The sequence below is a fragment of the Pollicipes pollicipes genome, unplaced genomic scaffold (assembly GCF_011947565.3).
Source record: "Pollicipes pollicipes isolate AB1234 unplaced genomic scaffold, Ppol_2.1 Scaffold_7243;HRSCAF=8683_pilon_pilon_pilon, whole genome shotgun sequence".
Lineage (NCBI taxonomy): Eukaryota > Metazoa > Arthropoda > Thecostraca > Pollicipedomorpha > Pollicipedidae > Pollicipes > Pollicipes pollicipes.
Window position 1 is genome coordinate 21,197 of NW_023597042.1, and position 19,555 is coordinate 40,751.

At 64.2% G+C, this 19,555-nt stretch overlaps 1 protein-coding gene across 1 annotated transcript in view; it reads left to right on the plus strand.

The window, feature by feature from the left end:
• The first annotated feature begins 2,231 nt into the window (after nucleotides 1–2,231).
• The window catches only part of LOC119110882 (latrophilin Cirl-like), a 20,619-nt gene continuing 3,295 nt past the window's right edge, over nucleotides 2,232–19,555 (plus strand). Inside the window, exons 1-2 of the mRNA XM_037234759.1 lie at nucleotides 2,232–2,314; nucleotides 15,454–15,640. Of these exons, the coding sequence (XP_037090654.1) occupies nucleotides 2,239–2,314; nucleotides 15,454–15,640 (263 nt within the window). The 5' untranslated portion in view covers nucleotides 2,232–2,238. The remainder of the gene's footprint in view (nucleotides 2,315–15,453; nucleotides 15,641–19,555) is intronic.

Genomic DNA, 19,555 nt, shown 5'->3' on the forward strand with positions numbered 1-19,555 from the left:
AGAGGCTTTGAGGCTCTCCTCCCTCCTCCCTCCCTCCCTCCTCTCCTCCCCCCCCCCCCCCTCTCCTCTCTCTCTCTCTCGCTCTCTCTCTCTCTCCCTATCTCTCTCTCCTCTCTCTTCTCTCTCTCCTCTCCTCTCCTTCCTCCTCGCTCTCTCTCTCTCTCTCACTCTCTCTCTCTCTCATCTCCTTCTCTCTCTCTCCGTCGCTCTCTCTCTCTCTCCCTCCTCTCTCCTCTCTCTCTACCTCTCCTCTCTCTCTCTCTCTCTCTCCTCCCTCTCCTCCTCTCCTCTCTCTCCCTCTCTCTCTCACTCGCCCCCTCCCTCTCTCTCTCTCCTTCTCAATCTCTCTCTTCTCCTCGTCTCATCTCTCTCCTCTCTCTCTCTCTCTCTCTCTCTCACTCTCTCTCTCTCATCTCGTCTCTCTCCTCTCTCCCTCTCTCCTCTCTCTCTCTCTCTCTCTCTCTCTCTCTCCTTCACCTTCGCCGCTTGGTATGAAGTTCGCCGACCTTTGCGAGCGCACTAGCGATGCAGTATAGATATGGGTCGTTCGCGAAAAGTTACCAGCATCGGTGAGCGCGGTTAGTCTCCACGGAGTTGTCGCTGCAATTTGCGGTGGTATTTCTTGTTGTATAACATGTGACATTTTCGTACAAGACCACATAGCAGTCCGTATTAATAGGTGCTCGTCGTTCCAATGTCATCGAAGTTTCTGTATCGCCCTGTCCCCCAACTCTGTCGCTGGTGGGTTGCTATCGAGACCAGCGTCTAACTTGGCCTGCTACGTGGCGCCCAGCCAGTGCCACCGTCGACGTGGCCGGGACGCCGGAGTCCGACAGAGTGGGCCGACCAGGCGACGCCACCCCAGACGTCGCGGTCCGCGGACCGGACCAGCGGGAACGGTCCCGGTCCGCTCCGGCCAGTCGAGCGCGGCTGGAATGTGGGGTCCAGGCCCCTCCCCCTCCCACCTGCACCCCTGCCGGGCTGGAAACGGTCGGCGACATGGACCTTGCGTGGGGCCGGGCGGGTGTGATTTACGTCCAATATGCATCCGGTCGTTTTTTACGGGGCTCCGGAATATGATACGGGGTCTGGTCGGTGATGACATAGCTGGCGGACATTAAGCAAACATGGCCCCCGGCACGAAATGCTTTTAAAGTAAAGACTTTTAAAGTGAGGACTTTGTTTTGTTTGCAACACGCCGCGCCCGTGCGTGACAGATAGCTGGATCTGATTCGCTAAGGATTTGCCAACACATGCTGAGGAAAGGAGCTTGCTGAGGAAATGAATGAACGTTCCCTGCGGTACTAATCGGGATTGAAAGCGGAGCGAGGGAGGTGTGCTGCCAAGCCGCCGCTGGCGACAGGCTGCCGGCCGGCTCGTCTCAGGGTGTCTCCGGGGTGTAAACAAGACCGGTGATGATCGCGCTCTCCTTGGCGGCTCAGCCGGCCGGGCAGGCGACTAACTTTCGGGCGCCATCACTGACTGCGGCGGCTAACTTTTCTGTTTACCCGGAGACATGCCGGCGCGGGGACCGCGCGGTGGCGCGCCCGGTCGAGCCGTGGCCGCGTTTCATTACGCACGAGCGGCGCCCATATTTCACGCACGGGGCCGGCCGGGACGACGGCAGGCCTGTCGGTGGGGCTCTCGCGCCGCGGGACGCCCATTAGACGGTCCGTGTTTACCCAGGAATGTCTAATACACGTTTTAAAAACTCGTAAAATCGGTCCGCCGGCGAAGTCTTGATCGGCTGTGCTGGCAGGTCGGCCGGCGCCGGCCGACGACGGCCCTCCGGAGGGGGCGGGCGGCGACAAAAAGCGGCGCCCCGTCGGCGGACGCCGCGCGGAAGGGGAGCGCCGGCGCCGATGCCGAGCGGTGGTCACGCACCGCGGCCGGTCGGCCGTGCCGCTGATTTATGCGGCCCGCCTTATTGCTGTGGTCACGTACCGTGCCGCGGCCCCGTATTTATGTACGCCGCCGGGATGGGCGCGGAGGAGAGTCGACTCGAGCCGCGGCCGGCGGGCCGGCGGGCTCTGGGGACCCGGGCGAGAGCTGTCTTTGTCAGCCGCCCGACGCTCCCAATCAATAGCTCCTCCGTCCGCGAGCACGCCCAAGACGTGCGGAAATTTGAAACGTCATTATTCACTGTTTTGATCGCGACCGTGCCAAACTGAATCGACAATGAAGCGAATGCGACCGACCTCATTAAGACTTTTAATTTTTCTTTGCAGACTGCGCAAGATGTGTGTGGCGCGGCGCCGTGCTGCCCTGGCGACGCTGCTCCTGGCCGTGCTGGCGTCTACCTGCTCCGCCGAAGGTAAGTGGCTGCCCGCTGAACGGCCGCCCCGCAATCGGTGCAGCCTTCCCGCCGAGCGCCCCGCCGCCCTAAGCTGCCCTGCCACAGACAAACCGCACGGCCCATTGCCAGGTGCCGCGACACGGCCGTTTCCTTTATGAGCGTAATCCCGGCTTCCCTGCCAGCGGCTCATTTGGCGCGCCGTTTCCGCGCCAAACGACGGCCGTGCAGGACACGCGGCTGCGGCGCCCGCCATTGTGAAACCGGAGCCGCCGTTAATTTTCTGCAGCGTTGCCTCGCATAATCTGACGGCGCGTCGCCAGCCGATTGATGGCCGGGCTGCGTGACGGCTGCGTGCTTTTTCCGGGGTCGTGTCGCACCTCCCTCTCCGAACGTAGCGACCGGGCGGCCAGCGCGGCCGTGGCCGACCGGGGTGCCCTGGAGCTGACGCCGCCGGCCGGGGCGTGCTCGGAGCTGGTGCCGCCGGCTGGAGTCGACTCTGGTTGCGCGCCGCGCCCTCTCAGGTCAGGCCGACTGCGCCGGCGCCTGTCGGCCGGCCGGGCGGGGGCTGATGTACGGCCGCTCGGGTGTCGTCCCTGTGGGCGGGTGCGGCGTCCGACCGGCCGCCGTCTGGCCGCCGCTGAATTGGCCCCGATCTCCGGCGACGCCGCCGGCCCAGGGTCGCGTGTTGTACCGCCGGCCGTCGGCGGATCCACCCAGCCGCTCCAGCGCACCTGGTGACGGTGCATGGCCGGTAATTAATGGCGCGAACGGCAGTGACCCCACCGACCCGCCGCCGACTCCGCCTACTGTTCCACCACAGTTATTGGCCCAGCTCACAATAATCAGCATAATTTGGCGATTTGTATCAGTGGAGATGTCTTCATCGGAGGTGCAGAGCTGGCGGCCGTCGAGGCGGCTGTCTGGCGGCGGACGTGACGTGGCAGGAGTCGCCTCCGGCCGGTCGGCGGTGCGTGCACTGCACGCCTCTGAGGGGTCGGAAGTGGGTGCGCTCCGCGTCCAGACCGCGCCGTAATAGGTCCGGCCGCCGGGCCGTCCGTTATTAATAGACAAGGAATGATTTTGCCATTTGACTACGGGCGTGTTCTGGTGTTACTCGGGACCATTAGATCTACTGTTCTAAGCCTGCGGGTGACCGGCCGACCGGGCGCCCATAGAGCTCACTTTCCAGTGTGCCGGCCGCCCGCTCGCCCGCTGCTTTGAACGGCGGCCGGCGGGCGCGGCGGCCGCGAATCTCGGCCGTGCGGCGTGTTTTTACGGACTGTTATTAGGGCGGGCCGGCAAACATCTCATTCTGGGCTGCTGGCCGGCGCTGGCCGGCGCTGCGCTGGGCGGCCGGGCGAGGCCGGCGCCCGCTGGGCCGGACAATGCCTCTCGTCGTGCACGACCGGAGCACCATGACTGCCGGCCGACCGTGATGCGGGCGCGGCGGCGGCGGCGGCGTGGCCATGATCACCGCCTGTGCGTGCGCACCGCGCCGGCGGCCTCTCCGCGCGCCGTAATTGTGCCCCTTTGGTGCGCCATTAGCGCCGCTGATAGTGGGGCCGCCGCTGTGTCCTGCCCGCGGCGCGGCGTCGAGAGAGGCGGCCGTAGCGCCCGACAGCGCGCCGATCTGACCCTTGCCGACACGCTGTTTTTACGCGGTCGGCCGGGCCACCTGTACGGACAGGCGGGGCCGCGAGCCGACCAGAGCACCAGATGGCGCCCGCGCGCGCCAGGACAGGCCCGGACAGCACAAAAAACGCGGTGCGCGCGCGGCGATTTGATGTATTACAAATGGGGTACAACATTGTTTTACAGAATGGCGCGGATCACGCTACGTTCCGGCCGGCGGCGCGGCGGTGTGTGGCCTGCTCGGTGTGGGTCCGGCCGCTGTGGTGTGCGGGTCTGCTCGGTGTGGCTCCGGCCGCGGTGGGGTATGGATCGGATCTCGGGGCGTTCGGTGGCCCCGACGACCAAGCGACCGTCGCGCCTCTCGCCGCCGGCGCGTCATGTTTCGTCTCAATCAGCGGAAGACTCCGGGGTTAGCCGTGAATCGAATCAATTAAGAAGGCTCGACGATGGGCGGCGCGGGCGGCTGCTGGCTAGCCGCTGTAGGAGAGAGACGGGGGGGGGGGGGGCATCAGCATGCAGGCGCCGCGGCCGGCCGGGCACGCCTCGATGAGGCACTGCTGATGACGGCACCCCTGTCGGCGGCCGGCGCCGGCAGATGCGCAGGCCGTCTCCCCGACTTTCCCGCAGTGACTTCACCGTCGGATGACTTCGCCGTCTGGCGCGGCCCGTCCCGGCCGGTCCACCCCGTCTCCAAACACGCGCCCGAGGCCGCGTCTCAGTCGCCGACCTCGGGCCGGTCCCGAGAGCGGGCCGTCTGACCTCTGGCGCGCGCCGTCGACCTGACCTCCCGGCCGCCCGCCCGCTCGTGGGAGAGCGCGCTCGCCGCCCTCCAATCAATTAACAGACGGCATAAATTGGTGCCGGCTGCGCACGGGGCCGCGCGGGGCGAGGCGAGGCGAGGCGACGCCCCGGAGACGCTCGACGACGCCAGCTCGATATCGCACCGTTACTCGACACGGATGACGTTCGATTTCCGCCGCCGGCGCGGCCGCCGGGCCCGACGGAAAACAAAAGCATAAGTTAGCGGCGCTGCTGATGGCCGCCGGCTGACGGCGGATGGCGCGCCAGCGGCTGATCCGGCGCGGCCGATGGCCCTGCGCGCCGCCGCTCGCACCCGTGTTTACTGAGGGCGCCTCCCGCCGCGCGCCGGCCGGATTGAAAAACGTCTCGTTTGTGCGGGCCGCGGCCGCACTGGTGAGCCAGCGCCGATGGAGCGGCGTCGGTTTATTTGTTTCCAGATCGGGGCCCCCGCTGTTCCTGTAATCCCGGTAATTCCTTGGCCGGCTCTCGACTATTGAAGAGCCGGCGGAAAACAGACGGCGTCGGGCGGCTCATTCTCCCCTCGCTCCGTCTCGCGAACACCGCCTGCTTTATCGGCGACGGCCGCCGTAAATTGGGATACATCTGGGTCGAACTAATTGAAAGCCGGCCCCTTGATGGCGCAATATCCTGGTCTTGCCCACCGCGCGGTCGCTCACGATACCCCAGACGGGTGTTCGCGGGGTTTAAAAATTCATCACCAGGGCTGCTCCGGTGCTCGATCGTCGCTGGCCGGCCCCGACGAGCCGGCGGTCACGTCGGCCGTGGCGAGGCGCTCCCGTGTCGCCGTCGCCGCCGCCAGACCGGAGCGCCGGCGGCAACAAATGACTACTCGGCCGACTAAAATACGAACCCTTAGTGGACGCGGTACACTATTTGTTTCGCGGCGGCAGTTTTTTGCGCGTCAGAGCGCCGACGGGGGGAGGGGGAGGGGGGGAACTAACTACCCGCCTGGGTGAGGGCTTCGAGACGGGCCGAACGGCGGCGGGAGGGGCGCGGCGGCGACGACAGGTCGCTGCCGCCGCCGCCGCCTTCTCAACTGATTACAAAAACGCGCCCCGCTGACTGCTGCTTCCCCGATTCATTACTCATTGTCGGCGGCGGCAAAACAGCGGCAGGAAGTGGGCACCGATCGCCCGTCGTCGGCGGACGCGCGCCGGCGCCAGCGGCGCGGACAACGAGCGCCTGTCGCCGGCGCGCGCGGCGCGCGGCCCCGGTATACTTGGCGGTCGGGGTCCGGCGCGGCACAGGGGCGTCGTTGTGCCCGGCGCGTGACGGGCCCGCCGCACCGGCCATCACTGCGCGCCGCCTAAGACGAATAGGTCGGCTGAAGTCAGCGGCGCTGTTGTGACGTCATCGGGGGGGGGGGCGGGGGGGGGGGCTGCTGCCGCCGCGGCTGGTGTGCAGGTGGCGTTCCAGCCGAGCTGGAGCGGCGCCCGCTCAGGCCGCGCCCGGCCGTAAGCGATGGCTCAAACCGTCTCGTTAATAACACGGGTAAACTCGCTCTTTTGCCGGTTGTACGTACACCATCTGATACGGGCTTCGACATAAATTCCGACCCTCATCGCACTTGCATTTCGTGTCCTTGGCAGCTTTCTAAAGCTGTGCCAACTGGCAAACCACTCCTGGCTGCAATTTGCATATGAAAACACATGTGCACGGCGTGTAACATAAGCACCCTTGTAGCGCCGTTTAGGGGCGGTTCATGACCTCTTCCGTTGGGCTAATTAGCGATTCTCGTCTATTCGGGTTTCCTCACTTGGTTCGAATCACATCGCGATACATCATCCCGTGTCCGTCGAAATGTTTTACATAATTTATATAAACTAGAATCATTCTTCATAACATGGATGACCTGTCAAATTCGACACTCACTTAACCCAAGGCAATTTATAAGCCGGCGCGAGGTGCGAGTCGCGCTCACGGAGCGGTCCATTGTGCCATTCCCAGGGGGCGGCCCTATCGCCGGCAGTGGTATCGGCCGATCGCGGCGAGCTCCGCTGCAGTGTAAACAGGACGCGGGCGGTATCCGCCCGGTCGCTGCGGCCCGGCCGCCGCTAGTTATTCCTGTCACCCGGACATCTTCGCTTTATCAGCCCACATCGTCACCGAGGCGACCAGAAGGGCCATTTAGCGCTGCGGCCGCATACCATCCTCGTCCTTACGCCTCATCATCCCTTCGCACATACCAGCGTTCGGAGACTATAATTTCCCGGCCTCTCCATAATTCATAGCGTTAATAATTATTCCCGTGTGACGCATAGCATCTCAAGATTGTTCTCGGTGTGGGCAAACAATGGTGGTCGCGGCGTCTGCGGCGCCGGCGACGCAGTCGCGCGCCGGGATCGTCGACAGGTCAGCTGGCGCGGCGGCGCGCCGTTAGTGCGTCGGCCCGGCCGCCGCTCGGCGACTGGAAGAAACGATTCTCACCGCACGTTTATTTACATTTCAAATGTCATCGACGGCGCAGTTTATCACAATCTATGCTATTTAGATGGTAACGGGAGGCGGGGGCGCATTTCCATACGAGGTTTCGGTGAGCGAGCTGCGGTGGGCACGCCGGCCGACGGAGGTCGCCGCCTCCTGCGAGCTGGGTGCTGGCCGGCGGCCGAGACCGGGCCGGCCGCCCCTCCATGCCGGGCCTCCTCTAATCATCTCATTCCCGGCACAGCAAATGACGCCGTCTGGCCGGCGCGGCCGCGGCCAGAGAGTCTGATCAACCCCGCCGCTGCTCGGGCGGCAGGTTAATGGATTCGGCGGCCGGGTCGGGCGCGGGGACGTCCGCCGAGCGAACGTGACCGTGTCGGTGCCGCGTCAGCCCGCACCGAACAATGGTCACTCAGCGTCACGTTGCCGTCGCTCGGATGCCGCTCAGCGGCGCTCCGTCTGCCGCGATGGGCGCGCTGGGCCCCTGCAATTATCAGGGAAAACAGCCAGTTAGCGGGGGCCAATTCGTCCCTGTCGCTCGCTTTCGAGGCAACTATTTGGCTCCGTTCCCCTTTGGTCCAATTAAATTCCGCCGAAGAAATTTATCGTTGCAATAGGCGGCCGGTCCTTTTGCTGGGCCGGGTGCGGGATCTCAGCTGGCCTCGAGGGCGCCCGGTCCCCGGAGGCCTGCGTCGGCCGGCCCCTCCCCACCACCTGGGCCGAGCACCCTCGCACCCACGGCCGGCAGCTGCGCGTGCGGTGTGGGGTCCCGACAGGCCCGCATTTGTGATAACACGTATTAAATGGTTCCCGGACGGCAGCAGTCTGTAATCAACGCGGCGGAACCGATGTCACTGTGTCCTTTGTATAGCTGACCACGCGCCCCCCCGCCTCCCTCTCTCCTCCTCTCCCGCTCTCTGTGTCTCTCCCGTTTTGACGCGCCTTCTCTTTCCCACCTCCCCCCTCTGCTCTTGCTCAGCTGCTCCTCATCTCTGCCCAGTGCTTCTCGCGGCCAGCTCGCCGCGATGTCGACTCCGCCGGCCAGGCTCCTCCTCTGTAGCGCTGGCGCTGGACTGCCAGCGCGGCTGGGCGCGCCGTCAGCGGTCACCGACCTGAGGCCTGCGGCCGCAATAAGCGACAGCCGTGCGTCGAGCCATCGCCGCGCTCCCTCCGATCGGTGCGCCCATTTGGAGGTGCGCGCTGCGGCTGATGGCGGCCACTCGCGCGCCACTCGCGCGCCATCTAGCGCCGGCCGTCCATCACGGCAAGGGGTGCCGCGTCATTATCACACTTGTGCGGCATATCCGGTGACCGGATCTGCCCGGCATGCCGCCGCCGCCGTCGCCGCCACGCCGGGCAGGCGTGCGCCCGACCGCCGTCTGTTGTGCGTGCTCTCGGCAGGACGACCGGAGGGCGGCCGCTGTGGGGGTGAGGGTTCGGGGGCGGCTGGGGGGAGCGCTATGCCGGGCGATCGGAAGCGGGCGTCCCTCGCCGCATCCTTTCTCTTTCTGTCGGGCCGCCCCCGCGGGCATTGTGCGCCTTCCCTGTTCGGCTCGACTGGTAATTGCCCGGCTGATCCGGCGCAAACTTTGACGGCCCCTGTCTCCGCCCGGCAATTTTCCGACACGCCGTGCGCGAATCGGCGCGAACGCGCGGCCAGGCCGGCCAGAAATTAGACGGTAGGTGGCCAATTCGCCGCAATTTGGGTGATTGAACCGTTTCCTTCTGGTCGGACCGCGTGTTATTTGGCGGGCGGCGGTCGGCGCCGGCCGCGTCAGCTTGCGGCCGCCGGGGGGCGGGGCTGACCGGTCAGGGGTCGCGTCAGCTGGCGGTCGCCGCCGCGCCTCCCCTGCCGGTCGGCGGGGGGCGGTCTGTCAACCGGGGGCCGACCCTCCCAGCGCGACCATCCCCGTCGAGCTGCGGGCGGCCGCCGACAGGCCGGGCGCCGGCGCCGGCGCCGCGTCGGTGTGGCGCGGGGAAGTGCTGACTGCCGCCGCTGAGGAGTCGCCCCGGGCCTCGGTGTTCCGCCAGCGGTGCCGCTGGGAAAGGGGCTTGTGCCGGTGCCCCACGGGCAGGACGGCCCGCGGCGCGGGTGCCCGCGGGCCGTCCTGCCCGCGGCGCCGGTGCCCACGGGCCGTCCTGCCCCGCGTTGGTACAGCTGGCCGCGGTGGTCCGCGCCGCTGCGCCGCCGGTCGAGCTTGCCGAACCGCGCCGCTGCCTTCGGGGAGGTTGCGTCCTTGCCCCGGCGAGCTGGAGCGCCGGCTCGGGGCGGCCGCGGAGACGGCATGACATCAGATCCATTAGTAGGGGAGGCCCGGCAGATAACGGGGCGTAAACACTCGTCGACTCTTTGCCGATCACTCTGCGCCTGTCAGCCGGCGTGGACACGGCCCTGGCCGTCCGCCAGCGGCGCAGGCCGCCCGCATCCGTCCTGCTGCCGCGGTACAAACACCTCTCCGGCTCATGGTTTTTATGTGGCGCGCTATCGCCGATCTGATGGAACCGCCCGCCGACCTGCGCGCGAATCCGAGCGGTAGCCGGTCAGACACCTGGCTGCGCCGGCCCGACCGTGTCCGGCCGAGCCTGGCCGCGCCGGCGGCGGCGCTCCAGCTACGCCGCGGAAACTGCCAATTACCCGTCTTTCAATTATTTTGACAATTACTCCAGGCGGCCGCGCCTGGCCGCGGGGGCGACAAATTTTTCTGGAATAATGGGCGGCGGCGGTGTGACGGCCGTCGAGGCGGCACGTTCCCACGGCTGGGGCCGGTGACGCGCGGTCAGGGGACCGGTGACGCGGCCTCTGTCAGGCTGGCCGTAATTGACTCGTTCTCCGGTGCCCGGCCGCTTGACGGCCGTCCTCTCAGGTGTTTTGTCGGCGGCGTTTGAGGCGGACATTAACGCCGCATGGGGGCGCTGCCGCCACCCCCGCCGCCCGCCGCCCCGCCAGCCCGGGTCACAATGGTCCGGCCACAGCGGTGGCATGTGCGGGCGGCAGGCCGCGAGTCGCGGGCCGCGAGCCGCGAGCCGCGATCCGCGGGCCCGCGCGATGCTACCATGCGCAGTGGCCGCGAGCATTGCATTAGCAGCCGGCCGCCAGCGTAATGCCCACTGCGCCGATGCGCGGCCGATACGGCCGGCCGGCTCTATTAGCCGCGCGGTCACCTGTCAGGGCGCGGCTGACCGGCTTTGTCCGGTCGGACGCTATCGCCGGCACTGCGACGGCGTTACGACAGCGGCAGGTTACAGCGGACGCGCGTCGCGGCGCCAGCGTATCTGCGGCTGGCGAGGGTGGCTACGGTCGCGCCCCTCCGCTGGCGCCGGCGAGGCCGCTCGGCGCCCAGCAGCGAGGGCGAGCGTAGCGCTGCAACGACGCTGCGGCGCCGGGGCGCCCCGTCGGCGACGACGGCGCTGATGGGCAGCGGCCCCGCGCTGCCATCGGTCATGGTGGCGCGCCGGGACCAGGCTCTGACCGGCTCGGTCCCCCCGACAGTGAGCGCACTCCATCACAATTACAGCCGTCGAGTGGCCGGACTCGATCAGTGACGCCGTGCCCCTTCCGCCCTAATGGCGTCGGCGCTCCCTCGGGCAGCCTTCCGACCGACCCAATCGTATGCATATGATCGGTACAAAAACCAATTTGTAAATCAAGTTTTACTGGCGAATGCCGACTTTTACGATTGCAATCAAATATCGGCCTGGTTCTTACAGCTGCAACTGACATGTTTACGTCGCCGTACTTGGGCCGTGCGGTTGATATCTTTTAAGCGCGGGTCCGTGCGTTCGATCCGTGCCCTCCTGTCCCCCTAACACAGATATAGCCGAGAAGACACGGATGCTGCCGGCTTCTCGGCGTAGCCTCCCTGATACGAACCGGGTCGGGACAACGGGGCGTTTTTTTTCTGAGCGCGGCCATCGCCGTCCGGCTTGGAAACGGCACGGCTGCGGCTGAATCGACAGCTCTTTCCGGTGCTGCGGTTATATCCCGCTGCGGTCTTACGCCGCGCCGCTCGCGGTCCGGGATCGAGTTTTTGTCCGAGCTCTCCATCAATAAAGCCTGACCTGGAAAGGCGCGCGGAGCCCCGCCCCTGGATCCCCTAAAGCCGAGGCGCTTCCTCCGCTTAAAGAATGCAGTCGGGTTCGGCCGGCCAGCGGCAGTTAAAAACTGACTCACACGGCGGTGCGACAGAAGCCATGCCGACCTAAGCGAATGGCCGACTCATTGCTGAAAACGCTGAGTTGTCGCGGGTTGTCATTTTGATATTCAGAACAGGTGGCGCTCAACGGAGCGCAGCTTTTTAATCAGCGCCTCCTTTTCTTTCGAATATCTTCTCCCAAATGGTCCACGGCCCGGTGTAATTTTTCGCCCTGTCGTTTTCTTTGAAACTTACTTGTCTGCAACTCATTTTCTTCCTCGACTCCAACAAATTGCTGCCGAATCTGAATCGAGCCCAGCAAAAGAAGATTACAGCGATTTAATTTCAGCCGCAAATCTTGGCGCTGTTGACAGCGCGCGGCGCCGGGCGAAGCTGAACCCCCGGACTTTTGTCCCAACTTCCCGCTCCCGGTGCGCTGCCCCGCTTAGATTCCCCGCCGGAGCGCGACGGGGGGCGCTCGCTGTCCCCAGCAGAGCACTCCGGAGACACGGCCGACGACCGCAGAGAATAAACAGCGGCTGGAAGCCGGGATCGTTAGGCGCGCTCGCTCGAAGCTGGACCGCGAGGCACCGCTTGAATGAAAAACTGGTCGCCGCCGGTCAGCCACAGCTGGCTGGGCTTCTGTCGGCCGTCAGCCGCCGTGCGCTGGTGTGCTGGTCGGGTGACACCTTCCCTCCCACTCACTGGCGCCGCTGGTCCTCCAGCTGGTCGCAGTCTGGGACCGCTGGTCCGCACCCACCGCAGCTTCTCACCGGGCGCCGCGGAACGACCGCCGAAGACGACCTTTTTTGTGGGCCGTCAGTTGGCGGGGCGGAGCCGGGCTCCCCGCGGCGCGCGGCTGGACCGAGTCGCCGGACCGCGACACGGGAGGTCCGGTGTTGGTAGCGTCCCCCTCCCCCTGACGCCCCCCCCCCCCCCCTGACGGCCAGATCGGCACGACCGTCACGGCCGGAGGCGCACCGACAGATAATGAAAATGGCACAGCGCTGCCTACGCGCACAGACGATGACGGCCGACACGGGCCATCTATCACGGGCCGGCCCACCCGTTTCTTGTCAGCGGGGACGCGCGACAGCCCTCTGACGGGTGTTTAAGGAGGCCGGCCGCGGGCCTAATGGACCGCCATCGCTCCACGGGCCCGCTGGTCCGTCCGCGCCCCAGACGCGTTTAATTGTTTGCTTGTCGTCTGATGAGCGGATGATTCCGGTGGTCCTGCGCCGTCTCCTGGTGATCGGTGGTGATCCCGGTCCGGACTGGGGACCGGCAGCGGAGGGCGGCCGGAGGCGGGCCGGTGGATCCTCCCTCCCCAGGTCGGGACGAATCTGCCGCCCGGGACCGGAGGCGCCGCTCGAGTCCGGCCGCCAGACCCGCGTTATCGCCCCCGACAACCACCGTTCATCCATCAAAATCTGACAGAGTTTCCCCAAACGCAGGCGGCGGTTAGCGCACTTAGGCCGGCCGGACAATGCCGGTTGAGCGGCGAGCCGGCCGCCGAGGCTGCTGGGGGGCCAGCCTCAGCGACAGTCGGCCCGCTCCCCGGTGTCTCCGCTTCCTTGTGTGCGCACCGATCTGTCTGCGTTCCTCACGCGGGTGTTTGTTCACGTCCGTTTGTACTTTCTCGCTGTGCTGTGTGCATCCGGCCGGCTAATTTTGTCCCGTCAAAATGTGTGTGGTAAGCCGCCGCTTGTTTGCGAGCCTTTCGCGCAGCGTGTCTTTCAATCGCAGCCAAAGGATGAAAGGGAAGTCGAGTGCTCCGCCGCGCGCCAGCGATGAACAGCTTCGTGCGCCGTTCTTTGTCCATGCCGTGGCCATTGCCCGCCTCCTGCCGACCTCAGGTGGACTCCTCCCCTGCCCGGCACCCGTTGAGAGGGACGGTATAACGGCCGGCACCCACCGGCAGCCCCGGTGCGGAAATTAAATCAAAATCGGACGCTTGATATTCGGCCGACAGCGGCGTAATAAAAGGTGTTTGGGGGGCGGCCAGCCGCACTACCTGCTGTAGGTCTCATAGACTGTTAATTAGGCCCGTTTCTCATGGATAAATCATGGTAAATTACTCTTTATAAGCTGATCCTGTATCATTTTAAAGGAGCCATAAATTAGTCGAGCTGCAGGGAGGAGAGGAACAAAGCTGGTTGATGCATATTTCTCCTCATTTAATACGAATTGGACGGTTTTGATAAGCGATGCGTCGGCACGGAACAGCTGAGGGCGCCGAGAACCGGGCTCAGCAGGCAGCGCTGCTCCGGCCCAAGCAGGCAGCGCCGCCCCCGACCCAAGCAGGCAGCGCTGCTCCGGACCCAGTAGTCAGCGCTGCTCCGGCCCCAGAGACAGCGCTGCTCCGGCCCCAGAGACAGCGCTGCTCCGGCCCCAGAGACAGCGCTGCTTCCGGCCCCAGAGGCAGCGCTGCTCCGGCCCAAGCAGGCAGCTTTGCCTCCGGGCCCAGTAGGCAGCGCTGCTCCGGCCCCAGTAGTAAGCGCTGCTCCGGCCCCAGAGACTGCGCTGCTCCGGCCCCAGTAGGCAGCGCTGCTCCAGGCCCAGTAGGCAGCGCTGCTCCGGCCCCAGAGACAGCGCTGCTCCGGCCCCAGTAGGCAGCGCTGCTCCGGCCCCGGCAGGGCAGCGCTGCTCCGGCTCGGGCCGTGCGCCGACGCCTCCGCTTTTACTCACCATTACAGCGGCGCGGCTGCCCAGAGAGCGCCTCCGCGCTCGACTCTAATGTGGGCTAACCCCGCGCCGTCGCCCGGTCGGCAGCGGCGGCCACCCGGCGTGGCGGCGGCGTTTGATCGACGCACGGGCGCAGCCAGGCACGCGGGGCCGGGGCCGGCTCCCCACTGGTGCCAGTCGGAGGATCAAACCTACCGCGTCCCGAAAAAAATATGGGGAATATTGTACCCGGAGCTGTATTGTATTGGAGCTGAACATTGCGCACGGCGGGAGAGGCTGACGACTGGCATTCCAACGCCGCGGACGTCGCCGCCCTTGATCGGCGGCCGTGCCAAAACCCGTCCGTCCAGCCGCGTCGGCCAAGACAATACCAGGAGGAGGGGCCGACCAATTTACCAGCCGGCCCGCTGTTGGCATTGTTTGGCGCGATGTGTCGGAAGACGCGATTAATCCACCAGTGGCAGTCGCGCTGCGTCCGGCACTGTTCCGCCACGTCCGCGCCACCTTTCGGCGCGGTCGCCACCAAGGCCTTCTTTTGTCTCGGAGAATGAGGGACAGCGGCTTGAATTAACTGCCAAGGTGCAAATCACTTTATGGCCGGCTTTTTTCCGCCCGCTTTTAGCGAGGACCTTGTTTTCCAGGCGCGATCCCAATCAGGTAAAGGATAGGCGGCTTGCGTTGCCGGTTTAATGATTTCAACAGAGACGCCTCCATTAAGGAGGCGCTCGTATAAAAGTCGTAAAAATCGCCCGGGTCGTGCCGATCATCCCGGTGAACCAACTCAGGGGTCAGCTGTGCGCCAGCAGCTTCTGACCCGGCCGCCCGCGAACCGTGCACGTGTCCCTGCTCGCCGGAAGCCGAGGATCCCTCCGAGTCTGCCACTCGTGATGGAATGACGCCGCCAGATCGCTCAACCTGGGAAATGGGGACCGATCCGGAATACTCTGGCTGCGATAGCTTGTTAAAGCAGGTGGGTGGGTCTATTAATTAGCTCTATTTTCGGCGAGAATGCTAATGACAGCGATAGCATCGGCGTTCGGCGGAGGCGGCCAATCGAGCGATATCTCAATCGCGCTCAATTTTTCATCGGTCGCGTCGAACGGCGCACGCCGGCGTCGTCCCTAATCCAGCGGACGGGTCCCGCGGGCGCCCTGTGACGCCTCCGCCGCCGCCGTCTCCGCCACCGTCACCGCCGGCCGCATCGGTACCGATGGAGGGGTTATGGTGGGGGAGGCTTTAGGCGCAGCGTTCAACGTACTTTTGCGCGTGACGGAATGTGCCTGACCCGCCTGGACTGTGACACGCCTGGGCCATGACCTGTCCGTGCGCCTGACCCGCCAAGGCTGTGACACGCCTGAGTGCCTGGCCTGTCCACGCGCCTGACCCGCCTGGGCTGTGTCACGCCTGGAGCGCCTAACCTGTCCGCGCGCTTGACCCGCCTCCTCTGTGCGCCCGTTGCAGCCGGCTACAGCACGGTGTACGCCTGCGAGGGCTCGACGCTGAAGCTGGAGTGTGGCGACGACGAGCTCATCAACCTGATCCGAGCCAACTTCGGCCGCTTCTCCATCACCATCTGCAACGAGAAGGGCAACACCGACTGGAGCGTCAACTGCATGTCGCCGCGCTCCCTGCGCGTGCTGGAGCAGAGGTAAGCTACGATGCCTCCCGCCGCTGGCTGTTGGTGGACTCGGTTCAGGTCATTGTGCTATGTGGGACGAGTTTACGCGAGCAGGTGGGACAGGTGATAGGTGATAAGCTCGGCTGAGCTGGGAAGTAGGTACGCAACGGGCAAATATGAGGTACTTCACAAAATGTGTATCAAGTTTGGTAAGCATAAGGTGGCATGGCAACACCAAGATCCGGTATGCGGCGACACGTGCAAGAAACAGTGACACTGTGACGCGGCGACAGAGCAAGGAAGCGCTCACCGCGCTCGCGACACGGCTGACAACAATGGCGGCTCCCCCCAGTGTTCAGCTGAACAATGCTGACCTGCCCGCCCCAGACGCTTTTCGCCGCGCTGTATCGTAATGTCGCGGAGGAACAATGCCGACCACGACCTCATGCGCCGGCCGGAGAACAGTGTCACCTGGCTCGGCCGCGGACGCGAGAGAGCGCGAGATGTCACGCACTGGCGGGATGATGGGAAGGGTTGCCTGTGAGCAGGGCTGTGCAGATGTGAGCGACTATGTGCAGTTGACACGGGGCTGGGATGGAACTAGAGCAGCCCCGGTACTGGTCTCCGACGGGGATAGAACGCTCATTAGATGATTGAGTGAAGCACAGTCACGCTCCTGCCGCGCCCGGGCACCAGATTATTGGGATACCGACACTGCAACGGCCTGCTCGTGTAACAATTAGACCCAGCCTCCGCCACATGCAGGATATTTCGTGCACGGATGTGCATCCTCCATTACATGAATACAATTATGGGATAGGCTCTGCAAGGAACTTCTGTTATTATTTCAATAAATCAGCGTCGTATTCATCCCTCGCCGCCGCGATGCCCGCCGATACGTGGGCGGGGGCGCCATGGGGCCGGCCACCAGCGACATGTACCAACACCGATCCACGGCCGGCGCGACCGGCCCGTGTGTTGAAACCCTATCAATAACGGCGTCAGGCGGGCTCCATTCAGTCGCGCACACACTGCAATAATAGCTTTCTAATGAAGAATCATTCACGGGGATCGCACCTCGCCTCGGGTCAGGCCAGGTCGCCGAAATAATTAACTGGTCGTGGTGAAATTTCGTAACTAATAACAGCCGATGTATGGCCCGGGGTTTTCTATTAGCCGACTGCCGCGGGCGGTGATGTTTAGAAAGTGCGCGGCTCGGGTTCCGAGGCGCGGCTGGCGCAGCCCCCTCCCCCCCCCCCGCCGCTCTCCCGACGCGGGGGGCGGCATTGTTCGCCGGCGGCTATCCATCTGACCCGGCCCCAGGAATGCCGACCACCGAGCCTGATCTGAATAGAGCGAGCTGGCGGCGCAAAAACGGCCGACCGGCCCGCCCGCCGTCTGCTCTGTAATTAAGACCGAGTCCCAGCCGGGCGCCACGGTGGGACCGGACGGCCGATTGTTTGGTTCACGCGCGTGCGTGAGACGGCGCGCGGCATGGCAGACGGGCGCGGCACGCGCGCGCGCCGGCCCCGGGCGGGGCTGACCTCGCCTGGTCATGACTGCGCCGGCGGCCGGCGGCGGCCCCATCTGAACCGGCGGCGCTATGATCCGTGATGTAGGCAGCAGCCGTGTGCGCGCGCCGCAGGAGTGGATGCTAGGATTTAGACATTCAGTCATGGATATCCAACCTTGCGCGGGTAGATATCCATGTTGCCTTAAAGAAATTCCAGCTTTTGTGGTTCGTAATTTTTGTTTTACATCTTGTAGATTTTGGTCAGAGGGTTTTTCACCATGAAGCTTTTTTCATGTGTTTGCAAATGATCCCTAGGAGCCAAGACTATTTAATTAATTTATTAAGAGCCCTTGTGCTCGAAGGTACGTGTTAAAATAACGGCATGGGACGTTTGGGAATCTATTTTGGTGAATAATTTTTGGCTGACCAACCGCACAAGCCTCCACGGGGTTCTGTCCAGTGACTGCCTATGCATCCCGTCTTAAGTTTCTTTGATCTTCAATTTCACCGAGAAGGTTTTGCGATCTGCCTCGCCTGGCATGTATTGCTGCCGGACTTGCGGCTGGTTGTAAATGTTTTGCATTGGGAGAAGGGTTTCTGATCGGTCAAAGAGCTTGTTTCCATGATTCAGAACACATTTGATCGTAGCCACCTAGAACATACATATATACGCATATAAAAAATTGTGGTTGGGTTTCTTAGGACTGCGCGTTTTACGCGTTTCTTAGAGTTATGACGAGGAATGCAGTGCCTTGAAAACTTCGCCTGAGGACGTCCTGAGCTTTGGGATCCATTTCAAATAGGCTTGAGATCGATTTGAATCTTCAGAAAAAGGCTTTTTTGGATCTCATAACAGTGGTTAGTTTCGTCAACAGGTCCACGGGGCTGGTTTTTTGGACTTAACTCACAATGCTACTGTACATCAGACTCCCTCATGCTCCCCCCCCCCCCCCCCATCCCCCTTGTCCCCCCTATTAACGCGCCCGCCACGGCGGTTTCCTCCGCTCGGCGATGACATGCAGGCTGCTCAGCTGAGCGAGCCTCTGCAGGCACAACGCCTGCACGCTGCCATTGTGTTCGGCGCCTTCGCAGCGCACACGACCCCGCGGCCCGCCGGCGGTTTGGCGCCACGCGGTGTTCCTGTTCCCGCGCCACTCGTGTGCACGGGATCAGCGTGTTATACCAGCGGTGCACGCTCAACGAGCGCATGGTTTTTGCCGCGAACACCTGTGAAAAATATCTTAATTAGCATCTTCGCGCGTGGAATTAGCCGTGCATGGGACGATATTTTCGGCAAGCCCGCTCTCACGCGAGCCACCAGAAGGAAAACAGCAATTAGCGCGGCGCGCCACGGTCGTCGCGGGATAATTTTACATAATAACAGGTGGTGACGGACGCGAGCTTAGCTGAGTTACGGTCGGGCTCCTCTGCGACCACCTTTGTCCCGCCAGTGACATATGGAGACAAGCAGCCGGAAAATTAAGATGGCGCCGACGAGGTCGTGGGGGAGGGGGAGGGGGACCGCGGCGCGACAACCGTGTCGCCGGCCAAACGAGCGCCGACGTATATATTTATCAAAACGTCATTGCCGCACGGACTTAATCAATTCCGCTGTGCCCCAGGGTGCCAATCTGGCGCTATAAAGCGTGCCGTTCGACAGCGGGGCAGCACCTCCGCCAGCTCCGGTGGGAGGGCCCCCAGGCCCTGATGACAGCCACATGGCACCGATTAACACGGCTATGACCCCATTGCATGCGCACTGTTGTTTCATTTGGCGCTGTGGAACGGCGAACTGTTGAAAGCTTGATTCGCTGTCATTTCGGACGGGGCCAAGTGGCCGTATCCACGAGCGTTGGAGGGGTGGGGAGGGGCAGGGAGTGGGGGGGAGGGGCGGGGTCCTGACCGGCACCCGAGCAGCAGTCGGCCGCCGCCAGCGCTGGTCGGAGCGTCACGCGAGACCCCTCCCCCGCCCCTACCCCGCCTCCCTCCTACGATCCGTGTCGGCAGCAGAACCGGCACGTTAATCATCGACTTTCGTCGCCTCGATATGATGCAGGGATCGGCTCGACGCTGAGGTCCCGACCGCCTTCATGGGCCGGGCTGCTGGCGCCCGCGGCGGTGCTGCCATCTTCAACCGGCGCTCTGCAGCGACCGGAATTCGTGCCGCATTTAATATTCATGTACAGGCGGGGTCGTTATCGGCGCCCGACAGGCGAGCTCCAGATGCGGCGCGAGAATCGGCCGCCGGGGACGCCTAACGTCTTCATCGCGGTGCGGCTGCGCCGTTCGCCGCGCGGGGCGGCGCGTCTGCAAGCCGCGCCAACAGCTGATTGCGTGCCGACTTTAATTGACGCACGGCCGCCGGCCGCGCGCCGTATTGTCTCCTTCACCGGGGCGACGACGCTTCCGCATGCCGCCTGTGACGTCACGCC